Raw genomic sequence first — 13899 nt, forward strand, 5'->3', positions numbered from 1 at the left:
ACCCTTGAACTGTGATCACTTGTGTCTGTCTTACTTTGGTACCTTGCCTTCCTTACAGAAGCTCCAGCTTTCCTCTGCAGAGCTTTCTCATGCTGGCCTGCTTTCCACTTGGCTTCCTGCTGTGTTTGCTCTACATCCCTCCACAGCTTCTCTGGACTTCTCAGGGTTTCGCTTCCACACGACTACTTTCTCGTTCAGGTCCTGCTCCTTCTTCCAGCACTGGCCTTTAAATATACTGCCAGCTAGATTAGTTACTCGGCAACTAGAATGCGCAGAGTTAGTTCTGTAGTCTGACCTTTGTCAGTCTTTGTTGCAGCTTCCTCGTCCCAGTACCTCTCTCTCTCTCTCTCTCTCTCTCTCTCTGGTGTGTCTCTTCCTCATTCCAATCAATGACTGCTGTTTACTGGGGGATACTTTTGGAAAAAGATAGGGAAGGGATTGGTAAAAAAGGCCTGGGGGATATTAGAGTCATTAGAAATGGGAATTGGGGGATACTGTGTTTCACCCAAGGTTGCCTCATCCCCACTCCCTACGTCTCCTCCACCCAAGTGAAGTGAGGACACCCTCAGATTCCTCACACAGGTTAGCCACATCCCAATGAAGGTAGCAGAGGAGATCAGTGAAGGCAATTCTCAGAAGCATGTCAATGGGGTCAGGGGTCCAAAATGAGTCCACACTGTGAAGCACACAATAATAGGTAAGTAATATATTTATTCTAGGCCCAAAACACACACTAGGAAATTAAACAAGCAGGTTATATTACACAGCACTCAATTATAACCATACATACAGTCACGATATGTTGTTATGAATGCATTCCATAATTAATTCAACAAAAGAAGGTAGGTGATTCAGTAGGATGGAACCAAGTTACAAGTAATGTGCCCATCCCTATGAAGAGTGGGGCCTTGTGCCCAAAGGTCACAAAGCTTCTCCCCAGAAAGTGTATTAAGTAAGGTTTTTGTGTTGGTGAATGTCCAGAGAGGATAAGCAAAACAAGAGGTGATGGCTGGACGGTTTAGAATTAATCTTAAACCTCTGGCAATTACTCTTGGCAACCCTCTAGACCATCATTCTTCACCTGCCAAGCCATTACAAAAAGGTGAAAGATCATATGCAAATAAGGCTGGATCCCACCACCAAAAGGGCAATGCAGCATGAACTGCCAGGTCACTTCCCTTCTGCACGAGACCACAAGCATCCCCAAAACATGTTTCAGCCTCACTGGGTGTCATCACAGGTATGTGCTGGTCCGAGAGACTCCAAGCTACTCCCCACTGAGGAGGTGTAGTTTTGCTGGGCCTTTAGGGCATGTGTAGTACATGAGAGGTATGCGGATGTGGAAAAGAGGAGGGGGGTTAGTTGGATTCTGTTTGGCTCTGGGCGTGTGGCCGTTTTATTGTTGGTTCTTCGATCCGCATTGTCCCATGTTTGCTTTTGTCCAGAGTATAGTTTATTGGGGGGTAGAGGGGCAAGCTTTTACGTTTGTTTCAGCGAGTTGAATAGCCAGGTTGTCAATATAAAAGAATCCCCACTGCACTGCTTGGTAAAATGCTGTGTGCACTGTTAAAAAGTTACCACAAAAAGGTAAACGGTAAAAAGACAAAAGGAAACCGTTTCCCAGTACTGATAATCTGAAGGACTGATCAGTTTCCCCAAAATATATGAGCAAAAGCCAGGGGAGTGAAGCTGAAGGCTCCACTTCCCTGTAAAATGTCAGGACAGGTTCAGAAACAAAGGCAACCCTTTTGGGGGTCAACAGAACTATGGAGGGAAAGTTGCTACAAGAGAAATTTTTCCTAACAATCTGTAACAGAGCTTGACGGAAAAAGACTAACAAGTTGGCTCTGCATCCTGTCCGAGAACTGGAACTTGTAATAGGACTGCAGGCTTCTTTCAATATATCACAAGGACGGCTTTTGTATAACCTGTCCAATCATTAACCAATCTAAACTAGGACATCCAGGATTTGAAATCAAGAGATACTCATTATGCGGATAAGTCTGTGCAGAGTCTGATGCCTAGCAAAAGGGTTGCTCTGCTTGTAGCAGGTCTTTCATACGCAGGTAGTGTGCAGGCGATATTTAAGCCAGCTCCGCCTTCCTCACTGAGCCATCCATGCATGCATAGAAACTGTGCGAGGTAGACTGAAAGGCAAACTCACCAATTGGGGAGAACTTCTTCCTGTATGTAAACCACAGTCGAGAGCTCACATCTTTTAACAGATCTGATTTGTCTGCAATTTAAAAAGACACATTAGACTACAGCTTTGGATTGTACAGTATTTTATTAACAATCAATACTCATCAGTACTCATAGAATGTTTAGGTCTTAAAAGCAAAACATGTTCCCGCGGATTGTAAGGAATAGGAATGCATTTTTAAACTGCTTCCTACTTGCAAACTATTTTATTCAGCAATGTACATCAAGCCTACCACAGTGATCCCCCTACACCACCCACATACCCCAGTAAAGGTCTTCTGCGCAATCTAGTGTAGGAACAGACTGTGGTCCTGGCATCCTATCGGGATGATCACTAAACAGAGAAAAGATTGTATGCACTTATTCATGGGACACAGGCTTCTTCCAAAGCGAGGCTGGTCCCAGTCTCCTGTGGATACCGTTAGAGAATATTTTCATTTATGGGGGTTCTGTTGTCTCACTGTGTGGAACCCTGTGACGGGGCCACAGGGCTGATTGTGGGGACATGTTAATTGGGTTACCAATGGTGCCCGGGATTTTTCGCTGGTCATCCTCACTCATGTGGCAAAGGATTGCCAAATGGGACTAAACGGAGGTGCTGTCCCTTTAGAAAAGGCAGAGGTAATGTGAGTGGTGAACTTGGTTGGCAGGAATCTGCAGCTGCACCGCCCCTCCCCCTCAGATTAAGACTGGACATTGTGGATTCCCGAAAAAGAATTGTGTCTGTAGTTCTGCTATTTTGAGCTTGTCCTAAAGCTCCCAATAACCGGGACAAAAACAAGTTTACCCCCACCATTGATGATTGCATGGCCCCTCTCTGACACTGGGGAGAAATAGATTGTGTCTCCATCACTGTAGAAGATAGCCAGTTTAAACCACCACACCAGACCAAGTTTTTTCCCACAAATTAAAATGGAAGTCTGTTTAATGCGCAACGCCGGATGACACTTTTTCCCACAAGTGAAAATGGAAGATAGTTTTGAGTAGAACTCCAAACAGAGTTTTATTCACTGACCGATACATTTGTCAGCGTGTGGAATTAAGGGAAGGTGTGGAGCCGGAGAAATAGATGAAGGGCAAATAAATAAGCTCCCACAGAGAAATAGCACGAAATGTAAAAGGATTCGTGTAAGTGAAGATCCCCAGTATGGGCTCCTTTTATAGATTCACATATTTTGTATTTATTTTTCTTTATTGCATTTGTTGTATACCCAAACCCTGGGGTATCACGGCGTAATTTACAGGTATACTTGGTCTTAAATGTTACATTTACAAAGGATTTACAATTTGTAAAATAAACTTGGTTACATAGTAAGATGGCTTAAGTTAGTGTAGTTTTGCTGCTTAAACAGTAAAAAATAACTTTTGTTACTTAGAGGACTATCCTCACAATGGTTCTAGCTTACTAATCGACAAACATACTGACTTAATGGTTGCATGGTAGTTTACAGTCTTACATTCAATGACAATACATACAGTGATTACATGCATAGCAGATGGAACTTAGTATTTGTTCAATAGCCAAGTTTTGAGGAGTTCTTGTTGATGGAAGGCTCATTGATAATATTTACTGGGAGTGAGTTCCAAATTCTGGGGGCTGCTACGGGGAAACTGGAGCTGCCTGTTCTTATTCTTGAATCGAGGGATGAGTAGGTGCATGCTTGGTTTGATCTAAGAGTTCTGGTTGTAGTTTTAAGGCTTAAGCTTCTGTTGAGCTAGCTGGGGGCGTTGCCCGAGACACTTGTGTGTAAGAGTACGAGCTTTGTGGAGTAGCCTTGCTTGAATTGGTCGCCAGTGTGCCTCTCTCCAGTGTTGAGATATATGATCCCTTTTTTATGCCTAATGCTGCTCTTAGCGCTTTATTCAGAAGAAGTCGCATTTTGTTTATATTTCTTTTCGAGGTTCTTAATAGTAGTATGTTATAATAGTCAATCTTAGCTAGGATAAGGGCTCTAGTGAGGGTGATGCAGTTTAGTTGTGTAAGGAAGGGTCGACTCAGTGCAATGAGTTTGACAGTATAGGCTGTGGATGAGGCAAGTGCACTAATGTGTTTGCACATTATAAGACTAGAATCCAGATATACTCCTAGAGTTTTTATTTGGTTGGAGATGGTAATAGGGGTGCCATCGATGACTATAGCTGTGTAATGTGGTTGAAGTCTGGCTAGTCGGGCTAGACGGGCAGGTGAACCTACTATTAGGATCTCTGATTTTTCTCCGTTTAGGCATAGACTGTTGGTCGCCATCCAATTCTGGATAATGGAGTAGATTTTATTCACACAAATAGTATCCTGATCAAGGTTGCCTGATATTGGGATAAGTATTTGTGTGTCGTAAGCGAAGTTGGTATATATTACTCCCATTGCGTCTAGCTCTGCAAAGAGTAACTTAGTGTATGCGTTGTAGAGCGTTGGGGAGAGGCAAGATCCTTGAGGAACTCCTAGCGGGACAGAGATGGGGTCTGCTGCTACATCACCAATGGCTACTCTGGATGTGCGATCTGAGAGGAATGATTTAATCCAGGCAGTGGCTTCCTTGGAGAAATGGAAGTTGTTGGCTAGGGTAAGGCATACTTAAGATTATTCGTTCCAGTCAAGGTCAGAACCCGAGAACTCTTTTCATTATGTTTTTCCTTCACTCACAGCCAGCTCTAGCAGTCTACCACACCCTTTAGGAGATCATGCACAGGGAAGCCATTGCGACACACCCAGTCCACATTCCAAAACCTAGTTTCACTTGCACATTCTGGATGCAAATTGACCCTGTACATAAATGAAACCCTGGACTCAAGAGGAGAGGAGGGCGGTCGTATATGAATCTATGGTGACAGACAATACTAGGGATCCACAGTTACAGCTAATTCATCCCCAGTATTGGGTCTTATGTAGATCCACATATTTAGGAAATAGTACCTGAACAGGGGGAGGGGCTTTACCGAACCAGGTAATGTCCCGGGCCAGTTAGAAGCCCAGGCGAAGCAAGGGCTTTAATGCTAGCCCAGGGAATTACCTGCACCGGCAATGCCCTCCCTGTGAGGGTAATATGTGTCATTTTTTATTTATTATATTGTGCATTTGTTAGATGCTTATACAGCAAGTACATTTTGTTTCAAAGCGCCCACAGGGCAACAGGGAGGAAACATGGGATAGAAAACAATTAATACAATAGAAAATAAAGACAAACCTACTAGCCTTGTGAGCATTCAGAGCATGCAAGTGCAGAGAGGGAGAAGAGGGTAACTGCTGGAGTGCCCGTGCTCATGTGTGAGCAGCAGGTGTAAGTGCCCAGAGTAGGAAGTGCTAGAGAACTTTCATCAGTAAAAAATAGAAGGGTAAGTGCAGGCTTAGAGTGGCGAAGGCCAGTAATGGCCAAGGCAAGTGCTGTGTGTAGGCGGAGGCTGAAGGCGATTGCATGTGGGAGGCCAATGCCCCGAAGGAAACATAAGGGCCTGGTCTCCAATCATAGCGACCGTGAGATTAGCAGAGGAGGTAAGAAGGGAGGGAGAGGGTGAAAAGGAAAGTCTTGAGGAGCTTCCGGAATTTGAGGAGGTCGGCTCAAGATGAAGAGGAAGGGGGAGGCTGTTCCATATAGGGAGCCAGCTGAGGAAAGAGATCATCCTCTGGCACTCTGTTTAGCGATACACAGAGAGTTAGTACCAGAGGAACGTAGAGCTCTAGTGGGAGAGTATTTAGTAAGGGCGAGTTGTAGATAGTGTGGTCCCTGGTCCCAGACAGCCTTATGGATGATGCAGAGGGATTTGAACTTGATCCTTACAGCAACCCGGAGCAAGTGAAGACATTTTAGGGCAGGAGAGATGCGGTCCCTGGGCTTGACGCCAAGGATAAGTCTTGCTGCCCTATTCTGGATTAGCTCGAGGGGGCCTAGAGAGGAAGAGGGTAGATTCAAGAGAAGGCTATTGCAGTAGTCTAGCCTAGAGAGAACCAGAGCTCTGGCAACATTGAGCTTCTGGGGGAAAGTGAGAATTCCTTTGAGAAGGAAGAGTTGAAAGTTGGACTTCTTGGCAATGTCTTGAATGTGAGGGAGGAAGGAAAGAGAGGAGTCGAAGAGGACGCCAAAGTTTCTGTCTCCAGATGAAGGAGAGCCCAAAGAGGAAGGCCAGAATGAGGGGAAGAAAGAGGGAGCAGGGGTCCCAATTGAAAGGATCTCAGTCTTGCTAGCTTTGAGGCAGAGATTGTTTGAAGTGGACTGGAACTGGATGGCAGATAGGCAGTGTGGGATGATGTTAGATGCAAGAGGATCTGCAGAAAGTTTGAAAAAGAATTGTGTGTCATCTGCCTAACACTGGAAGTTGGGGGAGAAGGAGGAAATGAGGAGTGCCAGCTGAGCAAGGTGTTAAAGAGCCAGGGGGAGAAGTTGGAGCCCTGGGGAACCCCACAGGTGGACAAAGAGGTATGTGGGGAGAAGGTGCCCAGAATAACCTGGGATGAACAGTCAGTTAGGAAGGAGATCAGTCTATACAGTGCCCGCTCCGAGATACCCAGGGTATCATGGAGCCGTTTTATGAGGATGGAGAGTTAGAGTCCAGAGATGTAAGCAGTTCTTCATGGGTGTTCAAAAAAGCAGTTTCCGTGCCTCGGGATGCTTGGACTCCAGATTGCTGGTTATGGAGATCGCCAACAAGTTTAGTGTGTGAAGTAAGTTGGGGGAGGGCCAGCTTCTCCAGGAGTTTCCCAAGAAAGGGGGTGATAGTTGGCTGGACAGGTAGGTTCTGCTGAAGGCTTTTCCAGGAGGTGGTGCGGAGGGAAGAGAGGAAGGAACCAGTAGCAAAAGAGTGGTTGCAGAAATCAGTGAGTGCAGGGTCAAGAGAGCCAATGTTGTCCTTGATGGTTCTGGAGAAGCACGGGGAAACCTGTTTGGATGAGACCTTCATAGAGCGGACAACTCTGGTGACCTCATCCGATGTGACAGGGGAGAAGGCGGAGAGGGAGGAGAGTGGGAGGCCACAGGAGGCAAGGGAGTGTGGCAGGGGCTGGGGAAGAGGGTAGCAAGGGTGCTCAGGATGTCCAGCATTTTAGTGGTGAAGTGTGTGGCCAGTGCATTGCTGAGGGTCTGGGACGGAAGAGGGGAGGAGAAGGGTTGGCTAGTTCCTTGCAGATTATAAAGAGTACAGCTGTGTTGTTGGATGCAGCCGATACCTGTGCCTGGATGTGGACCCTTTTCTTGGCACGGATGGAGAGTCTGTATTGCCTTTGGAGCAGAGGGCAGGCCAGTTTGTCAGAGGGTGAGCCTGAGGTTTGCCACTTACATTGTGCCGTTCTACACTTGCGCTTCAGGGCTTCAAGTTTGGAGACGTACCAGGAATTACGCTTGGAGGCAGATTTCAGGCGGATCTTCATGACTGGGGCAAGAATGTCGAGGGTGTTAGTAATGGCCAGATGGAGGTTGCTGAGAGCAGAGTCAGAGGTAGCATCTGGGGTGTGGGGTAGGGAGGGATGAAGGCGGATGTGAAGGCAGCAGCTGACATGCATTTCATCGGACGAATGTTCGAGAAACGAGGTTGGCAGGGCTGGAGGAGGTGCGATCAGAGGGTTGAGGGGACCCAGGTTGTTCTTATGACTGTAAAATAGACCTAGAGAACAGGGCACCGATTCCTTGCGGCAGAGTTTATGCACTAACAGAGAGGAAAAATGTGCCTTTAAAAGAATATATAGAAGAGAACTTGGCCAAGGGTTTTATTCACCACTCTCAATCCCAAGCAGTTTCTCCCTTATTTTTTTGTACCAAAGAAGGATAAAACTTTAAGAACATCCATCGATTATCGAGCCTTAATATCAGTGATTATAGACAGAATTCAAGGGGCTAAGGTGTTTAGGAAGTTAGACCTCCGAGGTGCATATCATCTAGCAAGGATCAGGGAGGGGGATGAGTGGAAGACAGCATTCCGGACCCTGTTTGGATTACTCTAGTATCAGGTGATGCCATTTGGCCTATGCAATGCACCGGCAGTCTTTCAGTATTTTATCAATTAAGTGCTCTGTGACTACCTAGACGTTTTGCCGTGGTTTACATAGATGACATCTTGATTTCTTCTAAGGAGATGAGTGATCACAAGGAACATGTCCAGACGGTGCTAACAAAGTTGAGAGAAAATCGCTTGTTTGCTAAATTAGAGAAAAGTCAATTTTATACGTCCACAGTAGAATTTTTGGGATTTGTCCTCTCTCCTGAAGGGCTAGAAATGGATTAAAGTAAGATCAAGGCAGTGAGAGAATGGCAGAGGCCGACCAATGTAAAGGAGATCCAAAGTTTCATAGGATTTGCACATTACATTTCTACCATTGGTTTATCTGCAGCTTCTCTTAGGTTGTGGTTCCCATCACCAGACTGTTGAAGAAGGGAATGTAGGTCGAGTGGAGAAGTTTCATTTTCCTCAAGGAGATGTTTGTCACTGGACCAATTTTACTTCACCCAGATGTTGATCAACGTAGAGGCGGATGCTTCTGATGTTGCCCTGGGCGCGGTGCTGTCTCAAAGGCATCAAGAGAGAGGTCAACTTCATCTGGTAGCGTTCTTTTCGAAGACGTTCTCCGCAGCCGAAAGGAACTACCCCATTTTTGATCAAGAGCTTTTGGCAATCAAGACAGCGTTTGGAGAATGGAGTCATTATCTTCTGGGTGCTAGGCATCGAGTAACAGTGCTAACAGATCATAGGAATGTAACATTCTTACGCTCAGCTAAGACCTTGACAACAAGACAACTGCGTTGGCCTTTCTTTATTGCGGAGCACGAGTTTGTGATAACTTTTAAACCTAGAAGACAGAACGGGAAAGCAGATGGCCTGTCAAGATGTTTTCAGGAAGACCGAAGAATGACTTTTGCATTCCCATTCTACCGTTAGCGGACAAGAATTTTGTAATTGGAGAGGTACCAAAGACTCAAGATTTTCAAGAGTCCGTTCGGCAACAAATGTCTCCGTAGCAACTTCAGGGATGGAAGAAAGGAGATCCTGTTCGTCATATTAAAGAAGGATTGCCTTATATAGATACAAGATTATTTTTGCCCTCTGAGGACTTGCATGAGGAAGATCTACGGTCTTGCCATGACTCTCCCTTGGCAGGTCACACTGGCTTTAAAAAATCCTTAGAATTGATAAGAGGGGAATTTTGGTGAAAAGGAATGCGGGAAGGTACTTTGAACTACATCAACACTTGTGAGGTGTATGCCCGGGAAAAGTCTTATCATCAAAAACCAGCTGGTTTGCTTCTTCCTTTGCCGATTCCTCCCAGTTCTTGGCCCACGGTTTCCATATACTATATTGTGAACCTTCCTCCGAACAAGGGTTGTTCCACCATTCTAGTGGTGGTGGATGTCTTGACTAAAGCTGGCCATTTTATTCAAATCAAGGGTGCTGCAACCGCTGGTTCTTTGGCACAAGCCTTTTTACAGAATGTTGTGAGACCACATTGGTTACCAAGTCAGGTGATCTCCGACCGGGTTCACGATTTAGCTCTAAATTCTGGCAAGCCTTTTGCAAGGAGTTAAAAATCAAGATGAATTTAACCACAAGCTATCATCCAGAGGGTAATGGTCAGACGAGAGAGTGAACCAGGAGCTAGAGAAGTATTTACAATGTTATTTGTAATCAGGAGAAGGATGGCAGGATTTGTTTAAGTTAGCAGAATATTGCTGCAACAACACAGCTAAATATTCCACCTCCTTGTTCCAATTTTTTGTAAATCAAGGGTTTTCATCTGCGATTTTTGAGGGGAGTGGTCATGGAGGAAATAGGAGTTCCACATGTAGAAGGTAGACTTTTAGCTATGGGTCACAATTTGAGCAGGGCAGTACAAGCTCTGCAAAAAATTAAGTTGCGGTATAAAATATTTGGGGACCAAAAGCGTAGAAAGGCACCAGAGTATCAGGTGGGGAACTGGTGTGGGTGTCCACCAAGTATATCGCCCTCAAGAATAAGTCTAGTCCACGTCTCTCTCCAGTCTCAGTAAAACTGAAATTGGTGCAAGGTTTAAAGGTGCACCCCACGTTCAATGTAAGTATTTTGAAGTCATGTTGTAGGGACACGAGGTTGCAGGGAGTTTCTCGGCCAGTGCTGAAAACATGGAGAATGAATATGAGGTACAGGCAATTCTTGATTCCAGAGTGGTCTGAGGGAAGTTACAGTATTTAGTGGATTGGAAGAGTTATGGCTCGGAATAGAGATCATGGGAAAGTGTGGATGATAACCATGCTGTGAGAAACCTGAAGGTGTCTCATCCTCTAGTCCCTGGGGTTCTGTCATCCAGGAGGCCAGGACATGGCCATTGCTTTTGGATCCAGTTCTCTGGGGTGGAAAATGCGGGAGGATCACCTGGATAACGGGTCTTCGGGGAATGGGAGTGGGACACAGGATGGTGAGATGCATTATCCCCTTCCCTGTAACACGGTTTCCCCATCCTACCAGGTAGGATACTTCCCCCACCCCCTTTCCTGACACAAACACTGTCTCACGGACAGCACACTGAGAGAATACAGACTAACACCGGAGCCATATACGCAACATGTCCCAACACAATGGTCCGGCAGAGTCAGGTAATTACTGAGCATTACAAACACCTGATTTCCATCACAGTTCTCCACACGGATAAAATGCAGAGCACGAAAGCACACAAGGAAGCAGCAGTTCCAAGATGGCTGTTTAATACGAGGAGGAAGACGGTGTGCAGTCAAAATATCAAATCAATAATGTCGAAAGTCAATCTCGAAAACAATAATGTCAAAAAAAAGTCAATGTTTTAATTTTTTTATTTATATATATTTTTTGGGAATAAAAAAAACTGGAATAAAAAAATGGGTAAAACAAAAATAAACATTTTAAAAAAGAAGGCTGGGGGGAACCCCCCCATTTCGAATAAAAAACGTAATTTTGAAAAAAAGCTACTTTTTTGTTTTCGAATTTTTTTTCTCGAGATTATGACTTTCGACATTTTGACATTCGATTATATGACTATAAACCGAGGAAGACGGCAAGAACAGAGAGAATTGCAAGGAGGGAAGTGCCCTGGTCCTTTTCAGAGGAAACCCGTTACATTCACGAGTCTTCAAGAATAAGAAACATAATACCTGGAATTAAAACTGAAGAAACCTGCATTGTGTGTTGGAGGAACCCGGGGCTCCCCCGCGTCGATATGAGAGCTGGGGAGATGCGTTTACCGCTGTGGTACTGTCCTTGGCTCATACAACAAAGCAGTGCTAATTAAGTCAGCACAGCCAGTGAGACTGATAGCAATCTGGTCTGTGATAGAACCAAGGTTGCAAGAGAGCAACATTGTATGGAGAAATCTGAAGAAAACAGTGTGTGAAGCGTATGTGACCAGTGACTCGAATATAATTGAACATCAAAAGGAGTGACTGAACATTTGAAGCCAAGATAGATACCGTATACAGAGTAGTCCGGCGCCAAGTGGGTGCTCATTCGAAGGTCTCTGTTAGGTATCCAACTGAGAATTGGCAAATGTAAAAAGGAACTGTGAAATTGAAGTGGTCCTGCAATGGGTCATTCTAAACCCTGTGCACATTAAAAATTCTTTGATAGTTAATATGTACTGAAATTGGGTTGAGCCCAGCTGAGGGTGACTAATTGGGAAAGAGGAAGGATCTGAGTCCGGCTAAGGGGGATTCGGGGTGAACCGTGAGTCACCTGAGAAAGAATGTTCTGTGAACATTGGAGAAGGGGATCAGAGCCCGGAAGTGGTGGATCCAAAGGAACAAATGTGGTATACAGAATAGGGGTCTGAGCCCAGCACAGGCTGATCCAAGGTGAAGAGTGAATCACCAGAATTGAATACTTGTAAAGAGGAAAGGAACTTTGTTTGTTTTGGTACATCAGGCCCTCTCAATCAAGAGACTTTGATAAGTAAAGAGACTTGAGCACAGAAGGCCTTGATGCTGGTAATGGAACTGTATCCTCGTGCCAAAGAAGCCAGAGTGTGCTATGCTCGAGTGAACCGCTTTGTCCCATGCTGGAAACGTGGGGAAGGGAAGCCAACGGCCTGAACATCCTTACATATGATTTTTGTGAACACTACTTGCTTTTTCATAAACACTACCCCACACTATTTGAATCTAGAGGTAAGGTTTGGCAATCGTTTTTTTTAGTATAGGCCCTTTTATTTTGACGTGATGCCACTAGGACTGCATTATTATTATTTGATGGTCGTAGCATGCTCCCATCTGTAGATTTAGGATTAGATAGACGTTTATCACACCCTTGTTGAGGTTCAATAAACACCCCTGAACTGTGGTCACTAGTGTCCGTTTTACTGTTGATACCATGCCTTCCTTATAATGCCCCCAGATTGGTAAGAATCTTTAATTGTCTTTGACCTGAGAAGCAAGGCAGGCATTGAGTCTGCATTTGTAGTGTGAGGTTCCCGGGTTGGTCTTGTTCCTTAACATAATTCCAGGAATCTGGTGTCATCCCAGTCCAAGATGGAGCTAGTGGCATGTCACACTGATTGGCTGGTAGATTGTTGTGATGCAGTTTGGAATCTTTCAAAAGATTCTAAACTGCCTTTCATTCAGACTTCATCCAGAATAGGTCACAGCAGTCAGAGATCCAGGAAACCTACGGAAGAAGACCTAAGGAAGACCAAAATGTTGATACCAGAGTAAGAAGAGAGCAAGCAGGAAGTCCGAGACAACAGTGGAACTGAGATAAGTGATCTTTCAAAGTACAATTGAAAAGAGAATGTGTAAAACCCTAACAAGATGGAAGTCATATGAACTATAGTTTGCCATGTAAATATTGTTGGCCATTCTGTTTTATTTAAAAGGATCGCAAAATACAAAAACTGTTTAGGCTTGTTGGTCTTTTTCACGAGGAAAAGGTAGTTTTAAATATGCGTGCCCCTAACTCTGTTGACCATGCTGGAAAGGACACCCCAGCTAATGAAGCAGGGCAGATGCGGTCTCTCACGGGCATAATGACTGCCATTGGTGAGTCCAGGACCTCAGTGGAGACGAAAATTGATGGTTTAACCTCAGAGGTCTCGTTCCTATGTCAGGACATGTGGAAACCTGACATCGCGTGTGGGAGGAACAGAGCGGAGAATCTCTGACGCCGAAGACGTGGCTAAGAGAGTGGAGGAACGTCTACTGCATGTGTAGAAGAAACCTGCCACCCTTGAGGCCAGGCCGATGATAGCGAAGGCCGATCTCGGTGCAATAACTTTCGCATACTCGGGCTCCCGGAGCGGGAGGAGGGACCGTCCATGGAACTCTTCTTAGAAGATTGGCTCGCAGACCTAATGGCTCCCCAAAAACTCTCAATGTTTTTCTCCATCGAAAGGGCGCATAGAGTCCCAGCTGGCAGACCGGTGCCCGGAGCTCCTCCACGCACAGTGATCAACAAGCTCATGAACTATCGGGACCGGGATAGAATTCTCCATATGGCACGTTCAAAAGGTCCAATCACCTATAACGGGAACCAGATAGGGTTTTTTCCCTGACTACAAGCGCGAGGTCTAGAAGGCCCGCCAGTCCTATGACTCCATCAAACAGAAGCTGGCCTCCCTGAGCATTAAATATGCACTTTTCTTCCCTGTCAGGTTTTATCCTCCCCAAGATCTACAGACCAAACACCGAGGAAGGAGAATGGCCACAGCACCCCGGCCCGTGGCAAACACCCATCCCAAGCATGGACAGCCCAGGGGATAACTCACCTGGTAGCGTGGGAAAAACT

General features: G+C 45.3%; 1 protein-coding gene across 1 annotated transcript in view; it reads right to left on the bottom strand.

Annotated features, from left to right (window-relative positions):
* Nucleotides 1-13899, bottom strand: part of ATG4A (autophagy related 4A cysteine peptidase) — a 551858-nt gene that overhangs the window by 446840 nt on the left and 91119 nt on the right. Inside the window, exon 3 of the mRNA XM_069612630.1 lies at nucleotides 2165-2236. Coding sequence (XP_069468731.1) covers nucleotides 2165-2236 — 72 coding nt within the window. The remainder of the gene's footprint in view (nucleotides 1-2164; nucleotides 2237-13899) is intronic.

The sequence above is a fragment of the Ambystoma mexicanum genome, chromosome 5p, assembly GCF_040938575.1.
Source record: "Ambystoma mexicanum isolate Mex_15411 chromosome 5p, UKY_AmexF1_1, whole genome shotgun sequence".
Taxonomy (NCBI): Eukaryota; Metazoa; Chordata; class Amphibia; order Caudata; family Ambystomatidae; genus Ambystoma; species Ambystoma mexicanum.